The 19,660-nt window shown below is 38.3% G+C and overlaps 1 protein-coding gene across 1 annotated transcript; it reads right to left on the reverse strand.

The window, feature by feature from the left end:
* Window positions 1–230: 230 nt before the first annotated feature.
* On the reverse strand, window positions 231–13,281 carry ube2b (ubiquitin-conjugating enzyme E2B (RAD6 homolog)). Its single transcript, XM_022190919.2, has 6 exons — window positions 12,995–13,281; window positions 7,588–7,668; window positions 6,726–6,751; window positions 5,488–5,577; window positions 4,884–4,972; window positions 231–1,936 (listed from the first exon to the last, which is right to left on the reverse strand). The coding sequence occupies exons 1-6, from the start codon at window positions 13,036–13,038 to the stop codon at window positions 1,808–1,810; spliced, it is 459 nt and encodes a 152-aa protein (XP_022046611.1). The 5' UTR covers window positions 13,039–13,281; the 3' UTR covers window positions 231–1,807.
* Between the last annotated feature and the right edge of the window lie 6,379 nt (window positions 13,282–19,660).

The raw sequence follows: 19,660 nt of genomic DNA on the forward strand, positions 1-19,660 counted from the left end.
AAAACAAATATTTGATTACATCTTGAATTTTAATAAAGATTCTATTGATTTTTGTGCTTTGAGCCTAAATTATTATGGTAGATAAAATAGTAAGCATACAATGTCTAAGAGGTAGTTGTAATGCATTTAATATTCTGAAAATTCCTTATAATTATTAAAACTGTCATTGGAAATGATGGATGTCAAAAAAAACTATGTATTGGGGGGAAGAACCATGAACACAACCTGCATCAAAGTCTGAAAAATGTGTTTATTATGTTTATACAGCATATTGTTATAAGTATACTTTTTTTTGTTTAATTCACAAAATTTTATAACATATCCCTTCTGCTTATTAGGTGAAATAAGACATGAGCCACGATATGACCTTTTACTGTCTAAGAAAAGGGGAATTGTGTTTTATGATGACTGATTATTTAGCTGCAGTTGGGCAGGGTTAACTCATGGATTTATGCTCAAGTGGTATTTTTATTGGGTATCAAGAACAAATTAAAAAAAAAAAAACGAATGCAGGCGTGCAAACAATTTGAGCCTTGAGGAAAACTTTTTTTTTTTAACTCTTGTAACGGGGTTCAAACGACAAGCGAGTGCAACAGTTTGCTTATTAAGAGCTGAGAAGTGTGCCAGACAGTGCTGCTTTTTTTGTTAATTTATCAGCTGTGTCACTTTAAGAGAAGGAGCAAAAGCGCTGACACTTCATTCGGGCTGACAAAACGTCCTGAGCAACAAAGGAGTCATTTACTTTCTGCGGCGAGAGAAATTAGGAAACCATGTGGATGCGTGAACTCATTTCTAAACACGCCCCTGCATTCATATTCTATTTTATTTATCTATTATTACGCACTAAAACCAAGACTAAAGGAGAAAAGAATGTAGACCCAGCCTGCTTTGCTCACCACTAGATTCCAGCTGTTGTAAACATTCACAGGTTTCTGACTTGAATTAATTAAACCAATGAAGCACCACCACTCACCAGCGAACTCCTTCGCTCCACGTACATTTTGATTACATTTAGTGACACGGTGGTGAGAAGACTGTCCATCCTGGTGTTGATATTTACTTTCCTCCAACATTATCTCCTACTTCGGAGCAGAAATGATTAAAATAAAAGCTCGGCGATGGCAAACCGGGGAGTCATGATTCATCAGCACAAGGGAGACTTGGCACTGTTGCAGCCCGTGACGTCTGCGAGCCCAAACCTACAGCGTCTCTTAAAATAAATAGATCTGCCGGAACAGAGCGGGGATGGCTCTTTATCGGCTGTATCTGTGGCTGATTTGAAGAGTAATGATGCTACCAACTCTGAAAAGCATTTTCAGGAGTTTTTCCCAACGGCTTTCAAGAAAAGAAATATACCGATTTGGTCATCAATTTCCAAAACAGCCAAGTTGTGTGCACACCAGCAGACAATACAAAAAAAGTCGGGGGGAAATTTCCAAAGGAAAAAAGAAAAAAAAAAAAATAGGTCTGTAAAACTCAAACACTAACAGCATCAGTCCAACCAAACAACAAAGATATATTACAAATTCTGTTAGCAATAACTTATTTCACATCATGCAATAAAAAAAGTAAAATTAAGGACAAGAAACACAAAGATTGATATCCCCCCTCTCTCTCATTTTCCTAAAATGTATTGGCAAGCAAGTTAATGTCCATTCTGGTTTGGTGGTTTTCTTTTTTTTTCAGGGTGGCACTTGAGTTCTTCTGATATAGTTGCTGTTGTTTTTTTCTTTTTCTCTTGATGAGGTAAAAATGAGAGACTGGAGTACTGGGATGATGAAGAGAAGAGTAGGAGAGCGGCAGGAGCTCAGACGTCCACCCAGCTCTGCTCCACGATGGCCGTCACCCTCTTCTCGTACTCCCTCTTGTTTTCCTGATAGAGCTGTGCGGCCTGGCTGTTGGCTGGGCTGTTGGGGTTTGGCTCGTCCAGCAACGACTGTGAGGGGGAAAAAAATGATGGAAATATTCACATCCTGTGAGGTAAACCTTGTGTTGTCCTGTGGGTCAAAATTGACCCGTTTTAAAGTTTGAAAATGGGGGGAAAAAACAGGTATTTTTACAGTGAAACTTCTGATGTCCACATTTTCGGTGAATCTTTGAATGTTTTTGATGGAAGAAATGTTAAAAATGTTTCTGAAGAACATTCAAAAAAATTAGAAGAAAAAAAAAAATCAACCGACATCCAGCAAATTTCGCTGGATTTTGGTTGATTTTTTGTGAATGTTCTTCATGAAATTTTTACAGATATGTGTGTAATCACTTTAGATATTTTTAGGATTTTTTGGAAGATTTTTACTCATTTTTAAAAAATATTTACAAGAATTTTATTGCCAAATTTAGGGATTTTTTAAAAATAAAACTTAAGGCAAACTTTTAAAGAATTATTTGAATTTCTTCCTGAAGGTTTTGCAAATTGTCAGAAATTTGGATGATTTTTTTGCAGAATTTTTGGATTTTTTTCAGACAAGTAATTTTTTTTTACACCCATAAATGAAGACAAGAGCAATAAATATACAGACAATAACTGATAAATGCACCTGTATGGATATACATTGCCTGGCCAAAAAAACAAGTCCTCACTTGGATTTAACAGCAGATAGGAAAGAGCCTTCAATTGGTGAATACATTTAAGCTGCAACAACTTATTTAACTCTAGCTGAGCTGATGCAGGGAAAATCTGAATAAGTCATGAATTTTTAGTAGCAGACTTCTGACCGTCTGTACACCTACAAACAGGCATCAGTGACAGAAACAGCCGTCTGTTGATGTTCACCCACCAATGCCATCACCACTCCTGTTTCCTGAATGGCTCTTCACGTAACCCTTGTGAGGACCCTCCACTTGGACACCAGGTGTGAGTGTTCAGGAGCTGAGAGTCGTCAGCTAATTGAGCCAAACCTGGGATTAAGTGGCTCAAACTGCAGAAAACCTCCCTCACTTCCAGCGTCCTTCGCTCTCTCTCTGACAGGAGCCGTTTCCTTCTGGATCTCCAGCAGCCTGGTTTTGGTTTGTGGTCTTTAATGCACCTTGTTAGTGGGACTGCTACTTGCAGCTAACCCTCATATCTGAGGGCCGTTCCTCTGTCTGTCACCTGAGGACGTGGTGGATGGGAGCTGTCATCTCCACACCACTAAGGAACAACTACATTAAGGAAGGTGCTAGAAGAAGAAACCAGTCTGGAAGGCAAAGAAGTTTTGACTGCAACACTGGACAGAGGGAGTTGGATGAAGAACTTTATTCATGTCACCAATTCTGTTGGATGCACCTAACTGACTGATGCAGTGAGGAGCTTCTCGTTTCTGAAACAACCACGTTGGAAGACCTATCCTCTGGTCATGGAAAGGATGTCAATCTGTCTCAGAAGGGTCAAATTATTGGCCTGCATCAAGCAAAGAAAACAACTAAAGACAGTTCTGAAACTAAGACCAGGTTAAGAACTGCATTATTAAAACCTGAAGGATAGTGGAGAAGCATCATTTTCAGGAACAAACTCTTAGATGATCGTAGGAAACCAACAGTAGAAATCACAGCTATGTTTAATTGTGAAAGTAAGAACGTTTGCGATGCACAATGTCAGAGGAACTCAAAGGATTGGGACTAAACAGCTGTAGCTCTAAGAAAACCACTGATCAGTGAGGATAATCAGGAAACAATAAACATTGTACTCTGGATCAATGGAAGAAGGTCATGTGGTCTGATGAGTCCATATTTACCCTGTTCCAGAGTGATGGGGGCATCAGGGTAAGAAGAGAGGCAGATGAAGTGATGAACTCATCATGTCTAGTGTCTACCAGCCTGTGGGGTTAGGGTTATGATCTGGGGTTGGTCAGGTTCAGCAACGTTATGTTCCCAAAGAATGAGGTCAGCTGACTTCCTGAAGATACTGAATAAGCAGGTCTTTCCATCAGTGGAGTGATGGACATGTTCCAAGATGTCAGGATTCATGGAGCTCACACTGAGAATGAGTGGATCAGGGAGCATGAGATGGATTGACCTCCACAGAGTCCAGACCTCAGCCCCACTGAGAATCTTTGTGATGTTCTGGAGAAGACTTTGTGCAGCGGTCTGACTCTCCCATCATCAATAGTAGATCTTGGTGAGAAATTAATGCATCTCTGCACAGAAACAAATTCTGCAGAAGCTTATTGAAGCGCTGCCACAGTGAACGAGTGCCGTACTCAAAGCTAATAGTAGTCCAACAAAATATTAGAGTGTGTGACTTTTTATTTGGACAGGCAGGGTAGTTTTTCCAGTGAAACTCATGAGAAAATACAGATGCATCAACAGATCACAAATTAAGCTTCATTTAAAGTGACTAAACCCTCTGAACCCCAAAACCAGACAAAAACAAAATGAAAATATTGTTTAACAAAATCTGAAAGTGAAAAAAAAAAAAAAAAAACTACAAAATTTTAACCAAAACTCAGCTTAAAAATGTCACATTTATTATACACGTCTCATTTTAAAACCTGCCAAACAAAGTGCACTTAGAGTGTGTAAAAAAATAAACTTTCCCACTTCTCAGAGCAACTTAGCGAGTTTTCAGTGACTCAGCTGGGACCAACAACCACATGACAGAAACTCAGTGACTTTTAGGCTGAACTGCACAAGAATGAAAACAAATTAAACACTGAAGTAGTAAAAAGAAATCTATAATTTTTCAAGTATTAGTAACACTGGTGGGCACATCGAAAATATTGTCCAGTTCAGAAATTCTGCTTTAATTTCTTAATTTTTTCTATTCATGGCTGTGCTGTTTCCATACATGTGCAGGACTTTAAGTTGCAGTAAAAAAAAAAATGGGAGTAAAAATGCGACAGCAGCAAACTGCTTGGGGCTTGGAAGGTTACATTTAAAGCCAAAAGAAGGTGAAACCAACCGACCTGGATGGAGGTGAGTATGGACGACACATCATACGTTGGGCTCCAGCGATTCTGGAGAATGTCTAAACATATACTGCCATCTGCGTAAACTGAAAATAAAGAAAGAAAAGCCTTAGTAAGATCAACGTGGTAGCACAAGATATGTCTATGCACGTGTTTCTCCCAATTTAGTAAAGAGTGAATGCAGATATCTGCTGCAGATGCTCTTAAAACAAAAACAGACAGCCGGAGAATGTCTATAAAACCCAAAACTGCTCGAGTCAAATGCATTTATTTTTGCTTGCAATCATGAAGCCTGTACAAAACACACGCACACACACATAAATCAACTTCATCCGAGTGCGCTGCCAGCTGTATAATAATTTTGATTATGTACTGGGAGAGGAAAAGATGAATGGGAGGAAACTGACTGAATGAAGAGGAAAGGAGGAACTCAAAACCTTGAGATAAGGGACACACAAACTATGCAAAAAGGGCCAAATATTTAATGCGTGTTTGTATAGATCACATATTGATATTTAAAAGGAATTAAAGAAAGGCCGGCATTTTTCCCCATGTTAAAACACATCAGGTTTGCATCAGTTGGGCCTGCTGTGCTGCTTACCATTTGGGTGAAACATTCTGGAGACAAACCGAACTGTGGGAGGCTTGTTTGGGTACTCCTCTGAAAACTCTATCAGAAGCTTAAATGTTCCTGCAGAGATAGGAGGAGGTGAGGGGGGAAGGAAGAGGGCAAGAACGAATGACAGAGGGTTTGCAAGGAGAATACAGATGTGAAGGAGGTCAGAGAAACAATTACATTACTATAAATATCACCAGCTCGACTAGAATGATGAGCTGGTCCTCTGCTGGAGCAGAGATGTCGATTCTGCAGGCTAAAGGGGTAATAAAGGAGGGAGATGACTAACAGAAAACAATAAACCTGGAGTCGCTGCAGACTGCAGTCATTATTACGAGCAGAAAAATGTGTGTATGAGGAAAAAATGCCTGCAAGTGCACAGATGCATGCATCATACAGAGGTACATCACATCAACAAGCAGCAAACAAAGCACTTAATATGGATTTAAAGAAGCAAGAAAGCATAATAACCAGATAAATACACATTTACACAGCAAGTAAAACTTACATTAAACATTAACTCTCAATTACAGTAATCAATAATCAGTTAAAGAGTCGACTGGCAGCTCTGATTTTAATGCATTTAAACGTAGACCAGGTGAAAACTGTAGGTAGGATCTACTGGATACAGTTGGTTTCAGGAGTAACATTTATGTAACTGCAAAGTAACCGTGTTCTTATGCAAATCAGCAGGTTCTAAAATGAAGAAACATACAGGGAGGAAAATAGAGCTTTTGTCATTTTTAAGTAAAATACTGCCACTCGGTCCAGATACCTGTGACTAAATGCTTTGTGTCTTTTTAGACATTCTGATCTGTAAGATGTGTAAATGATAAAGTGAGGCATAACACTGTTGAAATTTAACTTATTTTCTTAAGAAATGTCAGGTTGTTTATAATGTTTTGTAATAAGATAACTCCTTATATGTGAACATACTTTTTTTGCACTACAACAAAAGGAAATATTTGGAGTTGTCGTTATTTATCGGTCACTATGCTGTGATTTTACCGGTCCAGCTCACTTGCGATCAAACTGGACTTAATTAAAATCAGTCTGACACCTGTGATCTAGATGTTTAAGTCTTGATTTCTGGCTTCTGTATTTTCACAACACACGACCAAAGAAGGCTGTAATAAATAGACTGAAAAATGCGACTCACAATCCAATCCAGAGCTTAGACAAACATGAGCCTGCATATAATTAAATCAAAATGTAGAACTTACCATCTTCAAATGGTGTTCCCACAGGCCTGCAGAAGGAAGAGAGGGAGAAATAAATTTCCAAAATTCCAACAATTCCCACTGCTTAATCCCCACCAAGACCTTTTCTTGTTGAAAGAGGAACCATTGCGGTCGCTCCTTTGAGGACTACACGCTCTGCACAGACACCAGAGTCTTTATTTACTCCGCTCTTCACATTCATGCAGTGTGTGTTAAGGGGCCAATTAAAACAGCTGCCTTCATATTTTGCATTTCCAGCAGCTTCCCCTTTGAATTAAGTGAGCAACTATTATCAAGTTTACTTGTACAAGCCCATGTGTATTTCTCTGGTTTGTTTTTGTTGCACCTCGTCGCTCCTTGCTGGGTTTTCAGTTACTTTCGTCGATCTAATCTGCTCGCATTTACGTTGTTTTATTAAATCTTGCTCCGACTAGAATTTGTACCACTAGTTCTCTTCAGAATTCTTTAAAAAAGCATGCTCCTTCTTGCTTTTTAATGAGTCATTCTCCTGCTCTCTTCTTCAACTGCACTGCAAATTATACACCAGCAGAGATATGACAAGCACACAAAAAATAACTTTGGGTTGATGTAGATTTTCTTTCTTAAGACACTTTCTCCGTCCCATCAACTCGAGTGTCTCCCAGCCTGTTCCTCCTGTGAGCACCTGCTGTGGCTCATTCTCCAGACTGCTCTGTGCAGCAATCACTTCTGTAATCAACATTTCTTTTTATAAAAAAAAGAAGCAGGAGGACGTGGGGAATGAGAATGCACCGGGGTGGGTGGGTGGGTTGTAGAGTCTGTGCATCACCATCACAGTGGCACAGAGAAGACAGCAGGGCGGAGTTGGATTTAGAGCATGACTCACCCAAAAATAACAGCGTTCCAAAGCATGATGTTGTTCTCTGATGGTGCTCCACTCACACCGGTAGGAGGATCTTCTTGAAGTCTGGATAAGACACAGAGAGAAAGAAAGAGACGTTAGGGGGGGAAAAGGACAAAAGAAATGGGCAGAGAGGGAGACAGACATCAAGAAAAGGACAGAGGAGGGGGAGGCAAAAAAACAAGACCTCAAAGCGAGGCACAAGATGAAGAAACATGAGAGGAAAAGAGAAAAGAAAAGAAGCAGACGAAAGAGAATGATGGCCAAAAAGGACAAGAAAGGAAGGGAAGAAGAAGCCAGAGGGAGAGACAAGGATGGGTGAGAGCGCGAGATTTTAATTAACACCTTGACTGCAGGATAATTATCAGTCAAAACACGAACTGCTGTATCAACATGACTTTCAACAGACAGTGAGGCCAGCAGGATCAACTCCACGCTGCCCATCCTGCTGTCACATGTCAGCTAACATAAGCCACAGTGTGAGCTCTTATCTGAAGGACCGCGGTACCGTGACTGTATCCTCAATGAACCTCAATGCTCTGAAGCCTTTTAGCCACCGAGTCGATCGTCACCTGAAACGACTTCTCACTAACGGAGTCATGATCAGTTTATCGGATAAACCTCAGACTGATACCCAAACCCTGAAAGAGAGGAGAGGCATGTTTGTTACGTTAGCCTCCATCCATCACCGAGATGACAGAACGATGATCAAAAATAAGTCTAAATTATGAACGCTCCGGATCGTCAGTACCCATCTCCGTTATTGTCTGTATTGTCATTTTTTATAAAATAGACTACCGATAAAATAAACACAAGATGAGCAACGCCCCACCTACAGCACTTTCTGATGAGTTATATACATCATGAAAAATATTCTGTTGACGCTCACTTCTCCTTGATTACTAATATTTGGTATCAGCCTTGAAACAAAACACCAAATTGGTCAATGAGGAGTAGAAATAGATACCACTTCATTTAAAATTTTAAAAATTGGCTGCTTTGGGAGCATGACCTGAGGCTAACATTTGGATTTAAAAAGTGGTCCAAGATCTGTGATGGGGTATTCCCAAAAAGTAATTCAATTTCACTACATGAACAAAATTTACACCCGTTTGTCTCCAGAGGATGCTCTCTGGCGGGTTGAACCTTTGTTACAAATGTCAAGCCTATAAGGGGACATTTATTCATTTGTTTTGGTCATATTCAGTCACTTTGGAAAGATGTACACTCTGTGATCCAAGAACTCGCTGGCAAACTTCACACAGTCCGCTTTGTTTTATTTGTTAAATCAGACACTAGGCATTCTTTCCGATACAGATATTAGGTCCTCGTTAACAGTTCTTTTATTTCTTATGAAGAAATGTATGTTATTGTGGTGGTCTGCTCCCCAAACCCCTACAGTTGATATGCGATTATCACAGATTTTTAGCTTTCCTCCCTTTGGAAAAACTGATCTGAATCATAAACCTGAAGACTTCTGGAGAGTCTGGCCACTGTTGCATACTTACAAAAGCTCTCCAACTTTGCCTTTGTTGAGCTTTAACTTGTAATTACTTCCCTTTAACTGTTTCCTCTTAAAGGGCACTGCATATTCATTTCTGGAATTCTGTCAGTGTTATTTAGGATGGGAGTTTTCTGTTTGTTGTGATTTGTATATATTGTTGTTGTAAATGTCTAAAACACTAAAAAAAAAAATCTATATATATATAAAAAATTAATAACTGAATGACCGTTTACATCACTAACAAGGCGAAAAATGTAGACAAAGTAGGGCTCCAACTAAATGAATTTTTTCAATTAATTATTCACAACAGTTGAAAATGTCAGAGAATAAAAAAAATGTTTGATTTGTCTCAAAACAGAAACTGAAAAAAGCTGCACAACTGGGAAACTGTCCAAGCTGGGGTAATTATTGACTGACAGCTGGAATGTACCTTAAATTCCCTGTCATTTCTACACCTCAAGGCTTTTCATTGTTTTAAGAGTGGAATGTGAAAGTAAAACCTATGAAGACGTGTTGGCCTAAGGTTAGCTTAGGCCAAAAGGGGGAACACTGTTTATTGGGTTCATCAGACATTACTGTTTCTAGAAACCTCTGTTCGTTTGTCTTCTTTTTATGCCCAAGTGATTCATCCGACAACCCCGAGACGATCACCGAAGGATTACTAGTCACTGAAAATACTCGTTAGTCGAAGTCGCACAAACGAAAACTGCCCGAAGCGGTTTGCCTGACAAATGATCTCTGAAGCGTGGTGCAAAAATGCCACAGCGACAACTGCCTAGCAACAAAGGCGTCAACAAATCAAAACAGACAGGTGTCGCAGGTCAACGTTTCAAATTAACTTTCCGACAACGGCGTCCAGGCTTATTACACAGGTTTCTGATAGACTGGACCCGCATGACAAATACAAAGGCAGCGTAGGAAACAGCTCCACTCTTCAGAACAGGCTCACAAACTCAGGATGCATTACTGTGCCACATTTAAGGCCGTGCGTCAGATCACTAATGCATGTAGGCCAGGTCCAGGAATCACCGCAGACTATTCAGGCCTACAATCCCATGCCTGGTATAAAAGCTGGTTTAATAAGAGCTTACAGCTATAAAACAAGGTAGGCTGATTTGTGTGTCTGTGTGTGAGTGCAGATCCATGTCCAAGTCCCTCGCTGCAGACAGACCCACTGCAATTAACCTCATTTACGGTAATCTGCCTGAGCTCTCAGCCGGTAGAGGGATGCTCCACTCAACTCGTCTACTAGATGGACTGATAGTTACTTTATTTTACTTGGAAACCGGGGATTACTGATGAGTCTGCAGACGGCAGATTAGGATAAGTATGGGACAGGCTTGGGGGTTAGAAGGAGATGGCACGGCGGTTCAGGAAATAAAATATCAACTGTTCTGATATTTGAAGCAAATTATTTCTCATCACAACGGGAGGATTTTCTGTTTTTTCTGCTTTATACATACTGAATATCTCCGGGTTTGATATTGTTGGACAAAATCAGACGGACGCTTGAACTCTTTGTGTCATTTCACAGAACACACTCGACTGTTAAAACACTCGACAGCTAACATTTAACTTTATCAAATCATGAAAATAAGTATTACTTATAGCACTAGTATAATTTCCAAAAACACTGAGGTCAAGGAAGTCCTTCAGTAACACATAAAATTTGTTTGACTAGAGTCTGTCAGAACTGATCTAGTGAAACCAAACACCCAGTTTTAAAAACTCATTCTCTGCGTCAATGAGCTTTCAACTGTGCTAAAATATCATTCAGATAGGGGAAATGTTTCTCTAGCTTGTCATTATCAACCCAAAACAGACTGAAAACAGAAACCGAAGGTACTAAAAGTTTTGGTTTCTCATGTAAATTGCTTCTAAAAATACATTCTGAGAAGAAAAGAAAGTGAGAGTTTCTTAAATGTAAAGTGAATACTTTTGAATTGACTGAGAGCTGGAAAAAATGCTAATTTCAGCAGTGCTTGCACACTCAAGTGTTATTTCACGTCTAAATGACTGAGCCAAAACATCCCACAACAGCGTAGCGGTCCAGAAGCATATTGTGCAAATAAGTCAACATACAGATCAAACATTTGAGGTTAAGCAACATCATGCAAGAGTGAATTCAACGAGCCTGCCTCGGTGTGAACACACAGGTGGATCTGGGCATGTGCAATTGTGTTTTCCTTGCCTCGGTGTTACAGCTGACCACCTGGGGACTGGCACAGCAGAATAGAGTTACACTGACACCTTATCCGCCCCGCATCAACGGCTGTTCTTAGTAGAATAGCTTAGCATCTTTTTCCACTGACAGGTGTGTGTGAACGGCATACACACGCACATGCTGTAGGATGCCATATGGAGCGAGGCAACAGATTGAGGATAGCAGGTATTACAAGCAGCGCCCTGCCAGGTGTGATTCTCCCAGGAAGACGGAACATATTCTTTTTGTCTTCACAGCAAGAGTCTCAAATGATCCTTTACACCAGAACACAGAGATCATGTATCAATAGTCTACTCAAATAGTTGAAAAAAGAAGCACAAGGTAGAGATGTTGTATAGGATTTGGTGAAACAATCCTGTGACACTGACTGAGAAGACTTTTGACTACTGGTAGGCTAAATGATTGCCCCACAGAGGTATTTAAAATAAGTTTAAGCCTTGAATTTGGATGGTATTTTGCCCCAGCTATCACTGATATTTTTAAAAACACATTATATTGTTATAATATTCTTTCAGAAAGTTTTTCCATTTCTTGTTTTCTTTTGAAGATCTAAAAATATACAAACAAATGAACCCTTGAGCCCTACAGCAGAGGCTTTTTTCAGGATCTTGAAATATTGGAGGCTGAGCCTAGAAATCTTCAGATTTTAACATGATACCGACCGATACCATTTTCATGTCATTTCAGAGCAAAATAAGGTGTGAGACACTGTGCTCTAGGCAAAGTTACAGCCTTCAGTCACTTGATGTCAATGCACCTGAAATACCTAAGGGAAATTTTGGACCAAAGTGTCAGACAGAGCCACAACCAAAACATCCAATGAGGGATGTATGATAGGTTTACCTTTAACTGGTCACCTGTTTGTATGTCTCCACCTGGTATATCATCTCATAACATTTAAAAGTACATATTAGCCTTCCCTCTGTGATTTTACCACCAGAATACAGAGACCGAGAGTCTAATCAAATAAGAAAAAGAGGAATAAGGTAGAGGTTGCAGGGACGTGTCTTGCTATGCTAAACAGTGACATGCAAACGCAGCACCCCCGACCACAAACCCCGAGTTGTGCAACACCTGCAAGCCACGTTGCTGCCAAGGAGGGAATTGAGACCAAAATGCTAACGGGCTGTTTGGAACATTTCTGTCTGTTTCGTAGCACCATTTAAACCCCCGTAGCCTGCAGACTGGGCGGAATAAAAAGATAAATCCCGTCACATTTAGCCTCTAATCAGGGCCAGTTGAGGCAAGACAAACGGTTTGCTGATTTTTTTTCCACACGCCTGTCATCCAGTTAGATTTCTTTTACCTCCGTTCACCTCAGCTAGCTAAAATTGCACCCACACCAATAAACAAACTGCCGAAGAAAAATGAACAGACTGACGCTATTCCCTGGATACAAAACACTGCATGAATCAAAACTATCACCACAGGATATCGAAAAAATAACATTTAAACCACCCCGTAGCTTCTTGGTCACCAAATAAGACGCCAAAGTGTCAAGACAAACCACAAAAATCAAGAGTTTGTTCCACAATTTCTCCTGCCTGGCTTTATGTACAGTATTGTTTGCGGCTAATGCTAAGCTAAGCTAGCATCGTCGGCTAACGCTGCTAGCTAGCTCGCTACACACAAAAACAGAGATGAATGCCAAAACGCTGCGGTACCTTTTAAAATCTCTCATAAGCCGTCTCCTTGCCGGGGTCGACATTGTTGAAAATGTGTTTTAAAAAAAATACCTAAACCACCAGGACCATAAACTGAATTCTAGCCGAAACCAAATCCGCTGTTTCTTCCGCTTGCTGATCTTTTCTTCTTCTCCCAAAACAACTGGCTAGCGAGCTATTTATGGTGGCGTCGGTTCTTACTGTGGACAGCAGCGGTACAGCCCCTTACATTCCACAAAGCAGGTAAGAAATTCTCCTTAAGACGCGTCCAAACTGAAAGAAAACAACTATATTTCTCCTGGTATGATGTACATCTGACATACATCTAACTTGGACAATATCTGAAAACCACCAGCCTCAGCCTCTAAACTGACATAAACCTTTAAACATCAACCTATTATATACAGTTGAAAAAAGGTGTAAAAAATAAATAAAAATAAAAATAAATTTTAAAAAATCAACCAAAATTGTCTCATCATCAACATTTTTATCGGTGACCTTAAATTTAATCTAAAATAATAAATTAAGAAGATATCCAATAGCTAACTATGAAATAAAACATTTATAATTTAGATTTTTTTCTCTTCTGTTTGCTTTCAGAACAGCTTGCTATAATAATAATAATAATAATAATAATAATAATAATAATAATAGTAATAATAATAACACAGAAAAAATAAAACCTTATAGGCCACTTATTCATCCAGTTAAAAAATGTAAGTGAAGTTCACTGTCAGTGTCTCTGCATGTGCAATACATACAGAAAATAGATACAAAAATATATATAAATATGTATAAATAACTTTATATATTTTTAGATCATGCATATTTAATATATATTAGATATTTTAGATAAAGAATGCAATGCAAATTATAAATACAGTGCAAATAGTACAGGTATGCACCTATAATATTGACATTAAAAATTAAATGTATATACATGTTTGGCAAAATAACAACAAATAGCTGTTTTTGGTGTGATAATACTCTCTCTTTCTCACTTACGGACAATTTAGAATCACTGGTTAACCTCAGCATGTTTTTGGACTGTGGGAGGAAGCTGGAGAACCCGGAGAAAACCCAAACATGCACAGGGAGAACATGCAAACTCCATGCAGAAAGATCCTAAGAAGGCCGGGACACGAACCAGGGATCTTCTAGCTGCAAGGCGAAAGTGCTAACCACCATGCACCATTTTGAAGTTATTTTCGAGTTGAATGAGGGTGAAGTGTGAGATTCTTTAGTCGAAGTTACAGCATTCACAGTTACTTCATCTCAGTCCAGTTGACCACCAATGGGAGGTTTTGGACCAACAAGTCAGACAGTGCTCTCCACCACCACCATCAAAACACCAAAGGAGGAAATATCTTTAGTACCCTTTAGTACTCCCTACTTTCTGTTAGTTTTTGTTACTTTAATTTGTCATCTTGGTCATTCCATAATGCTTAAATGTATATTTTTGCATTTCCTAATTTATCGGCCAAATTTGAAAGGCTCCTGCCCTTTGCTGTTGATGAAAACTACAATTTCAATCATATATTAACATGACTCTGATTTTATCATTTACATGAGTAGGCTAAAGGGACATTTATTAATAGTTATGAGGCTAAGACTTGAGACTAAACTCTTGACACTTCCCTAAACCTTCCAGCTGCTTTAGATTCATATATTATTGGTCACTATACCAGCATTATAGAAAAGCATCTCAGAATCTACCTGTTAGGAATGCTCCATGTTGGATTTTTGCAGATCCAAAATGCAGATATTTTCCAACTCACTTTGACTGTTGCCGGTGTCATTGTATCCAGATATTTTTTTTTCTATGTAACTGTGGAGAAATTTGTGTCTTTTCTGTTGTAAAATCAACACCTTATTTTCATTATTACGCCTACTCTTATAATGATGATGCAGAACAATATAAGTAAATGCTTTCTCACACACACAGTCACTGGGCAACTTAAGAAAACTACTTCAACTTGCATGTCAATAATGCTATATTTATTTCCAGTTTCACAGGTTTAATCTGCATCTCAAGGCTCACTTTCAGTTTAAGTTTAAAATCTTGACTGACTGATACTGATCTTGTTATCTCAAGTTTTGTTTTTTACTGTGTCACCATGATGTGTGCAAAAATAGCTGTAAACACTGATAGCTATAAACATTTGTTGCGGTGAATAAAGCACCGTTTACGGATGAAGTGTTTCAGAGACGTGCATCTGTTAAACAAGATGTAGCATCCCATCCACCTATAATACAATCTACCCCTTCTGACTTATGGACGGATGACAGGTGAAAATAAAAAGTAATGTGCACCAATCTAATAATCTACTCAGCAGTAAGTGGCTTACCTTAATATCTATGTAATCCATCAGCAGCTGATGCACTCTGTCTGCAAAGTGATTAACATCAACAAAATATGGACTGTTAAACAGCTGGGTCATATATTTCAGTGAATTCTCTGCTTCACTGACATTAATATAAGATTTTTCAAGTCCAACTTTGTGTGTTTACTGCCGTGACACGCTCTCTGCACTAAGACACATCACATGGGTCAATATGTAATTGTGGGACTTTTTGTATCATAGTTGACATTTTTGCTGTTTTCAGGCCTAAAATCAACATTTCTTTTATTCGAATCAAACACCACATAGCATTTTTAGACAAAGATTCATCTAAAATATTACATATGTAGCTGAGTAAAATTGAAATTGAAAGTTATTTATAAAGATATTGTAGTAGACCTGTTAAATTGTCACTCAATTATATATTGATCCAGACGATTTTTGTCATTTTGGACAATTTTCGAGTTGTTTTGGACCAATTTCTTGCCATTTTCAACAAGTTTTATTTCAGCTTGGACAATTTCTTGTCATTTTGGATCATTTTTGTGTCTTTGGGATAAGTTTCAAGGCATTTAGGACAAATTTCATGTCATTTTGGACAAATTTTCCGCAATTATGGATCACTTTTAAATCCCTATGGACAATTTTCAAGTCATTTTAGACAGGTTTTGCATCATTTTGGACAATTTTCTTATCACTGAACTAAAAAACACATTAGTTTTTTTTTAAACTTTTAATAAAAATGTATGCAAGACATATCCCATGGACTTCAAATGTCCCTTAATTATACATTGACCTACAAACAGCTAATGCAACAAGCTCTCAGAATGTTTATTTGGCAAAAGAGGATAATAATAATGAAACAGAAGTTTGTAAGGAAGTAAAAATCCAAATTATTACATCCTAAAACATCATACAACATCATAGATTAAGGCTGTACGATTTAATGTGTGGGAGACAGTGGAGCTTTGTGTCAAATGTTAATATTTGTTTTGAAACATTTACACAGAATTTGACCAGGAGCACATTTAGTTGGCAATCATTGCAGGAGAATGACATGGAAATTGCATTATTTTTTTGTTGTTTTGTGTTAGGGTTAGGGTTAGGGTTAGTAACTGACAAGAAATAACGTTAATAACATAATAACGTATTTCTCCCCATCACTTGCTGATGTGTGATCACAAACCTCGTGTGTGTTTGTGCTGCAGTGGTCCGTGAAAATTAGGAATAACGTGAGATAACTGCCTTCGCTTTCATGCTTGCACACTTCTATGTGATTACTGCAAACACTAACAGGCCTCATGTAAACACAACTCTCTGTTGGTGCGATTAAGTCTGCAGTCAGGGAGAAACACAGAAAAACATTCTTCTGCTAATGCCAACTTAGGTTATTACCCGGGGTTTTAATTTGTTGCTGGTGTTCTTGCTTTTGTTGTTATTTCTGCATCAGAATTACTGGAGTTTTACTATTTTTTTTCCTTCTACATTTCCTCTTACAGCTTCTGGTAATTATTTCCTTTCCTTTCTTTCTTTCGTTTTTTAAAAAATTTCCTCTTAATTGTCAGTGATGTCTATGCATTTTTAAATATACTTGGATGGTAAATTTCACCTTTATTGGCAAATGAGATATACAGATTATGTAAAGTTACAGATGCATGATTAGATAGATTCTGCAACAGAAACTGCTGGTTAATGATTCAATTTTCATCAGATAATTGGCAATTATTCTGATATTTTAATAGGCGCTTGTCCTTTTTCAAGCAGTAATGCCAAAAAATCTCAATTCCCATCATTCAGCCGTGGTATTTTGCTGCTTTTCTTTCCCTGGTGTGGTATTTAACTGAATATCTTTGTGATGTGGACAGCTGGCAAGACAAAATCAACAGTTCAGCGTCACATTTTGCACTATGAAACTATGAAATAGAGCTTTTTTGACACTGCTGACTGGCATCACCAAAATAATAATTAATTAATTGAACGAATGAGTTGCACATTCATCTTTAAAACTAGTCATTAGTTGCAGCCCTAATGTGTTCTATTATGAGTTTTCATTTTCCATTTGAATGAATCTGCTCTAACGGCATCTTTGTCGTAGAGTGCATGTAAAGTAAGATTCCTGCTGGGTGGAATTGGCTTTTATTTAGAAAAAAAAGCGAGTATTTGCTGGACTTTTTTTTGCAGAAACTGACCAGCGCAGGGGTCACATGACGCAGCTCGATAGTGTGAATCACGCACTGAGTGAGTTATCAGTCCCACCGCAGGGCCTCAGCGAAATCCCACTCAAAGCTCTGGCAAATATAACCGGCTATTTAATCTAGCTTAATCATTCTCCCGATCATTTCCCTGAGAGTCTAGATTGCAGCTATCAATAGACCCAAAGACTTGTTAGCCTGTTCCACCATTGTGAGAATGTAGGTCACGCATGGACAAAAGGGTCCGGCCGCTGCTGCCCCAAGAGCCGGGAATGAAAGGCATGTTATTTTATGTAATGCGGAAAAAAGCATCATGTGTTGCTATGTGGGCTCCTGTGGAAGGAAATTCATGTAAAAGGATTTCATTAGGAGGAGGTTTTATCAGTTTGGAAGCAGTGAAGGAGTGTTTATTCAGGGAGACTGAAGAGGACAGTAAACTTTTTTAATCAACTGTGAAGCATTTTTACGACTCGCTTTTCTTGATGGAGTTTATTTTGTAATCCTCTGTGGCTGCTCAGTGGAGGAAAAGGTGACCCTGCATCTGTCCGTCTGTCTGTCAGAGGCTGGACAAAAGCCTGGATCTGGCCAAAATAGGCAGGAAGAGAGTATCAGTGCTGAGCTCAGGGGCTTTTAATAGAAAGGGCAAAGAAATGGTGCATTGCTTTCTCACTTTCACTGAGAGAGACTGTTTTTCTTCATTCCTCTCTCTGCTACACCAACATACAGTTTATGGAACACTACCAAGAGGAGCTTTAGTGGTATCAGAATTATTAAATCCCTATTAATATGGTTTTTGCAAGTCTTTTCTCTCCATTCAGATTGGTAAACGTTATCATACTTGATCATTTTGGACGAGGGATGGATTGCATTTGGAAAAGAAATAATGCTTTGTGTTAGTCCTGCTGGATAAGGATCTGTAGGTCATCGAAAGGTTAATTACCTTCACAATCTTCATACAGAAAGTCTGGAACATGTAAATGTTTGAATCGCTGTATGGAAAAATGTTTAATATTAGTTTGGGGAGAGCAATGCATTATGGTTTAGTTGAAAAAATCCTGTAATACCTCATAGACTTGTTTCAAATTAATGGTATTTTCTCTTTATTTTTTCCCAAAACCACTTTAAAAATATGTTAAATGCCCATGAATATACTGGATAATGGTGATAAAATCTAATTTTCTCAAATCTAATGCAAATTTATCATCATAATTTGGTGATAAATAGTTATAAAGATGACAACAGACTATCCATTCAACCATTAGTTTTATCCTGTAAACATTATGAACGACCTGAAATTTCTTAAGAAAAGTAAGTTCAATTTCAACAACATTCAGCCTCAGTTTATCATTTACACAGTACAACTTCCAGATCACAGTGTCTACAAAGGAACACAACATTTAGTCATCTGAAAATGAATGATATTGTATTTTACTTTATGATCAAAATGACAAAAGTCAGACTAAAAACGACAAAAAACAACGATAACAAGACAAAATGTAGCAAAAGCAAGAAACAAAATTACAGAAAATGACACAAAGAAAACAAAAAAGAGACAAAAAAAGGTGAAACGACAAAAAATAGACAAAAAATGACAAAAAATAGACAGCACAAGCGAGACAAAAAAACACAAAACGACAAAAAAGACACACAAAAACGAATAAAGCAAAACACAAAATGACCAAAATAAGGTAAAGAAAAATAAAAGGATTAGCAAAACACAAAACAACAAAAACATGAGATGACAGTCAGACTAGAAAAGACAAAAAGCAACAAAAACACGACAAAATGTTACAAAAATGACACACAAAATGACAAAAGAACAATGAGGAATCTAGTGTGTTACATTAGGATCAAAACAACTTGTCAAGGTCGAGAAATTATATTTAATTTATAGTTTTACAAATTTACAAATTGCAGTTAATGCTGTCTCCGGATGGAGGGGCCGGATTGGACCCTCTGGAGGGCCGCTTTTGGCCCACAGGCCGCATGTTTGACACACCTGCAGTATAAGATCATGAGGGATCTTGGGGTCTGGATAAATCAGCAATCCATCACAGGAGAAGCAACCGCTTACATCCAAACCAGTTTAAAATCACCAGTTAAGTCACAGAAAAACATAGAAACTTCACACA

Source organism: Acanthochromis polyacanthus, chromosome 17 (assembly GCF_021347895.1).
Source record: "Acanthochromis polyacanthus isolate Apoly-LR-REF ecotype Palm Island chromosome 17, KAUST_Apoly_ChrSc, whole genome shotgun sequence".
Classification (NCBI taxonomy): domain Eukaryota; kingdom Metazoa; phylum Chordata; class Actinopteri; family Pomacentridae; genus Acanthochromis; species Acanthochromis polyacanthus.

Bases quoted from the DNA above. Each gene is read 5' to 3' on its own strand.
- ube2b (XM_022190919.2), bottom strand. From the start codon at position 13,038: ATGTCGACCCCGGCAAGGAGACGGCTTATGAGAGATTTTAAAAG. The intron at 7,669-12,994 runs GTACCGCAGCGT...TGTCTTATCCAG, and splicing joins CTTATGAGAGATTTTAAAAG to ACTTCAAGAAGATCCTCCTA. The intron at 5,578-6,725 runs GTAAGTTCTACA...CTATCTCTGCAG, and splicing joins GGGAACACCATTTGAAGATG to GAACATTTAAGCTTCTGATA.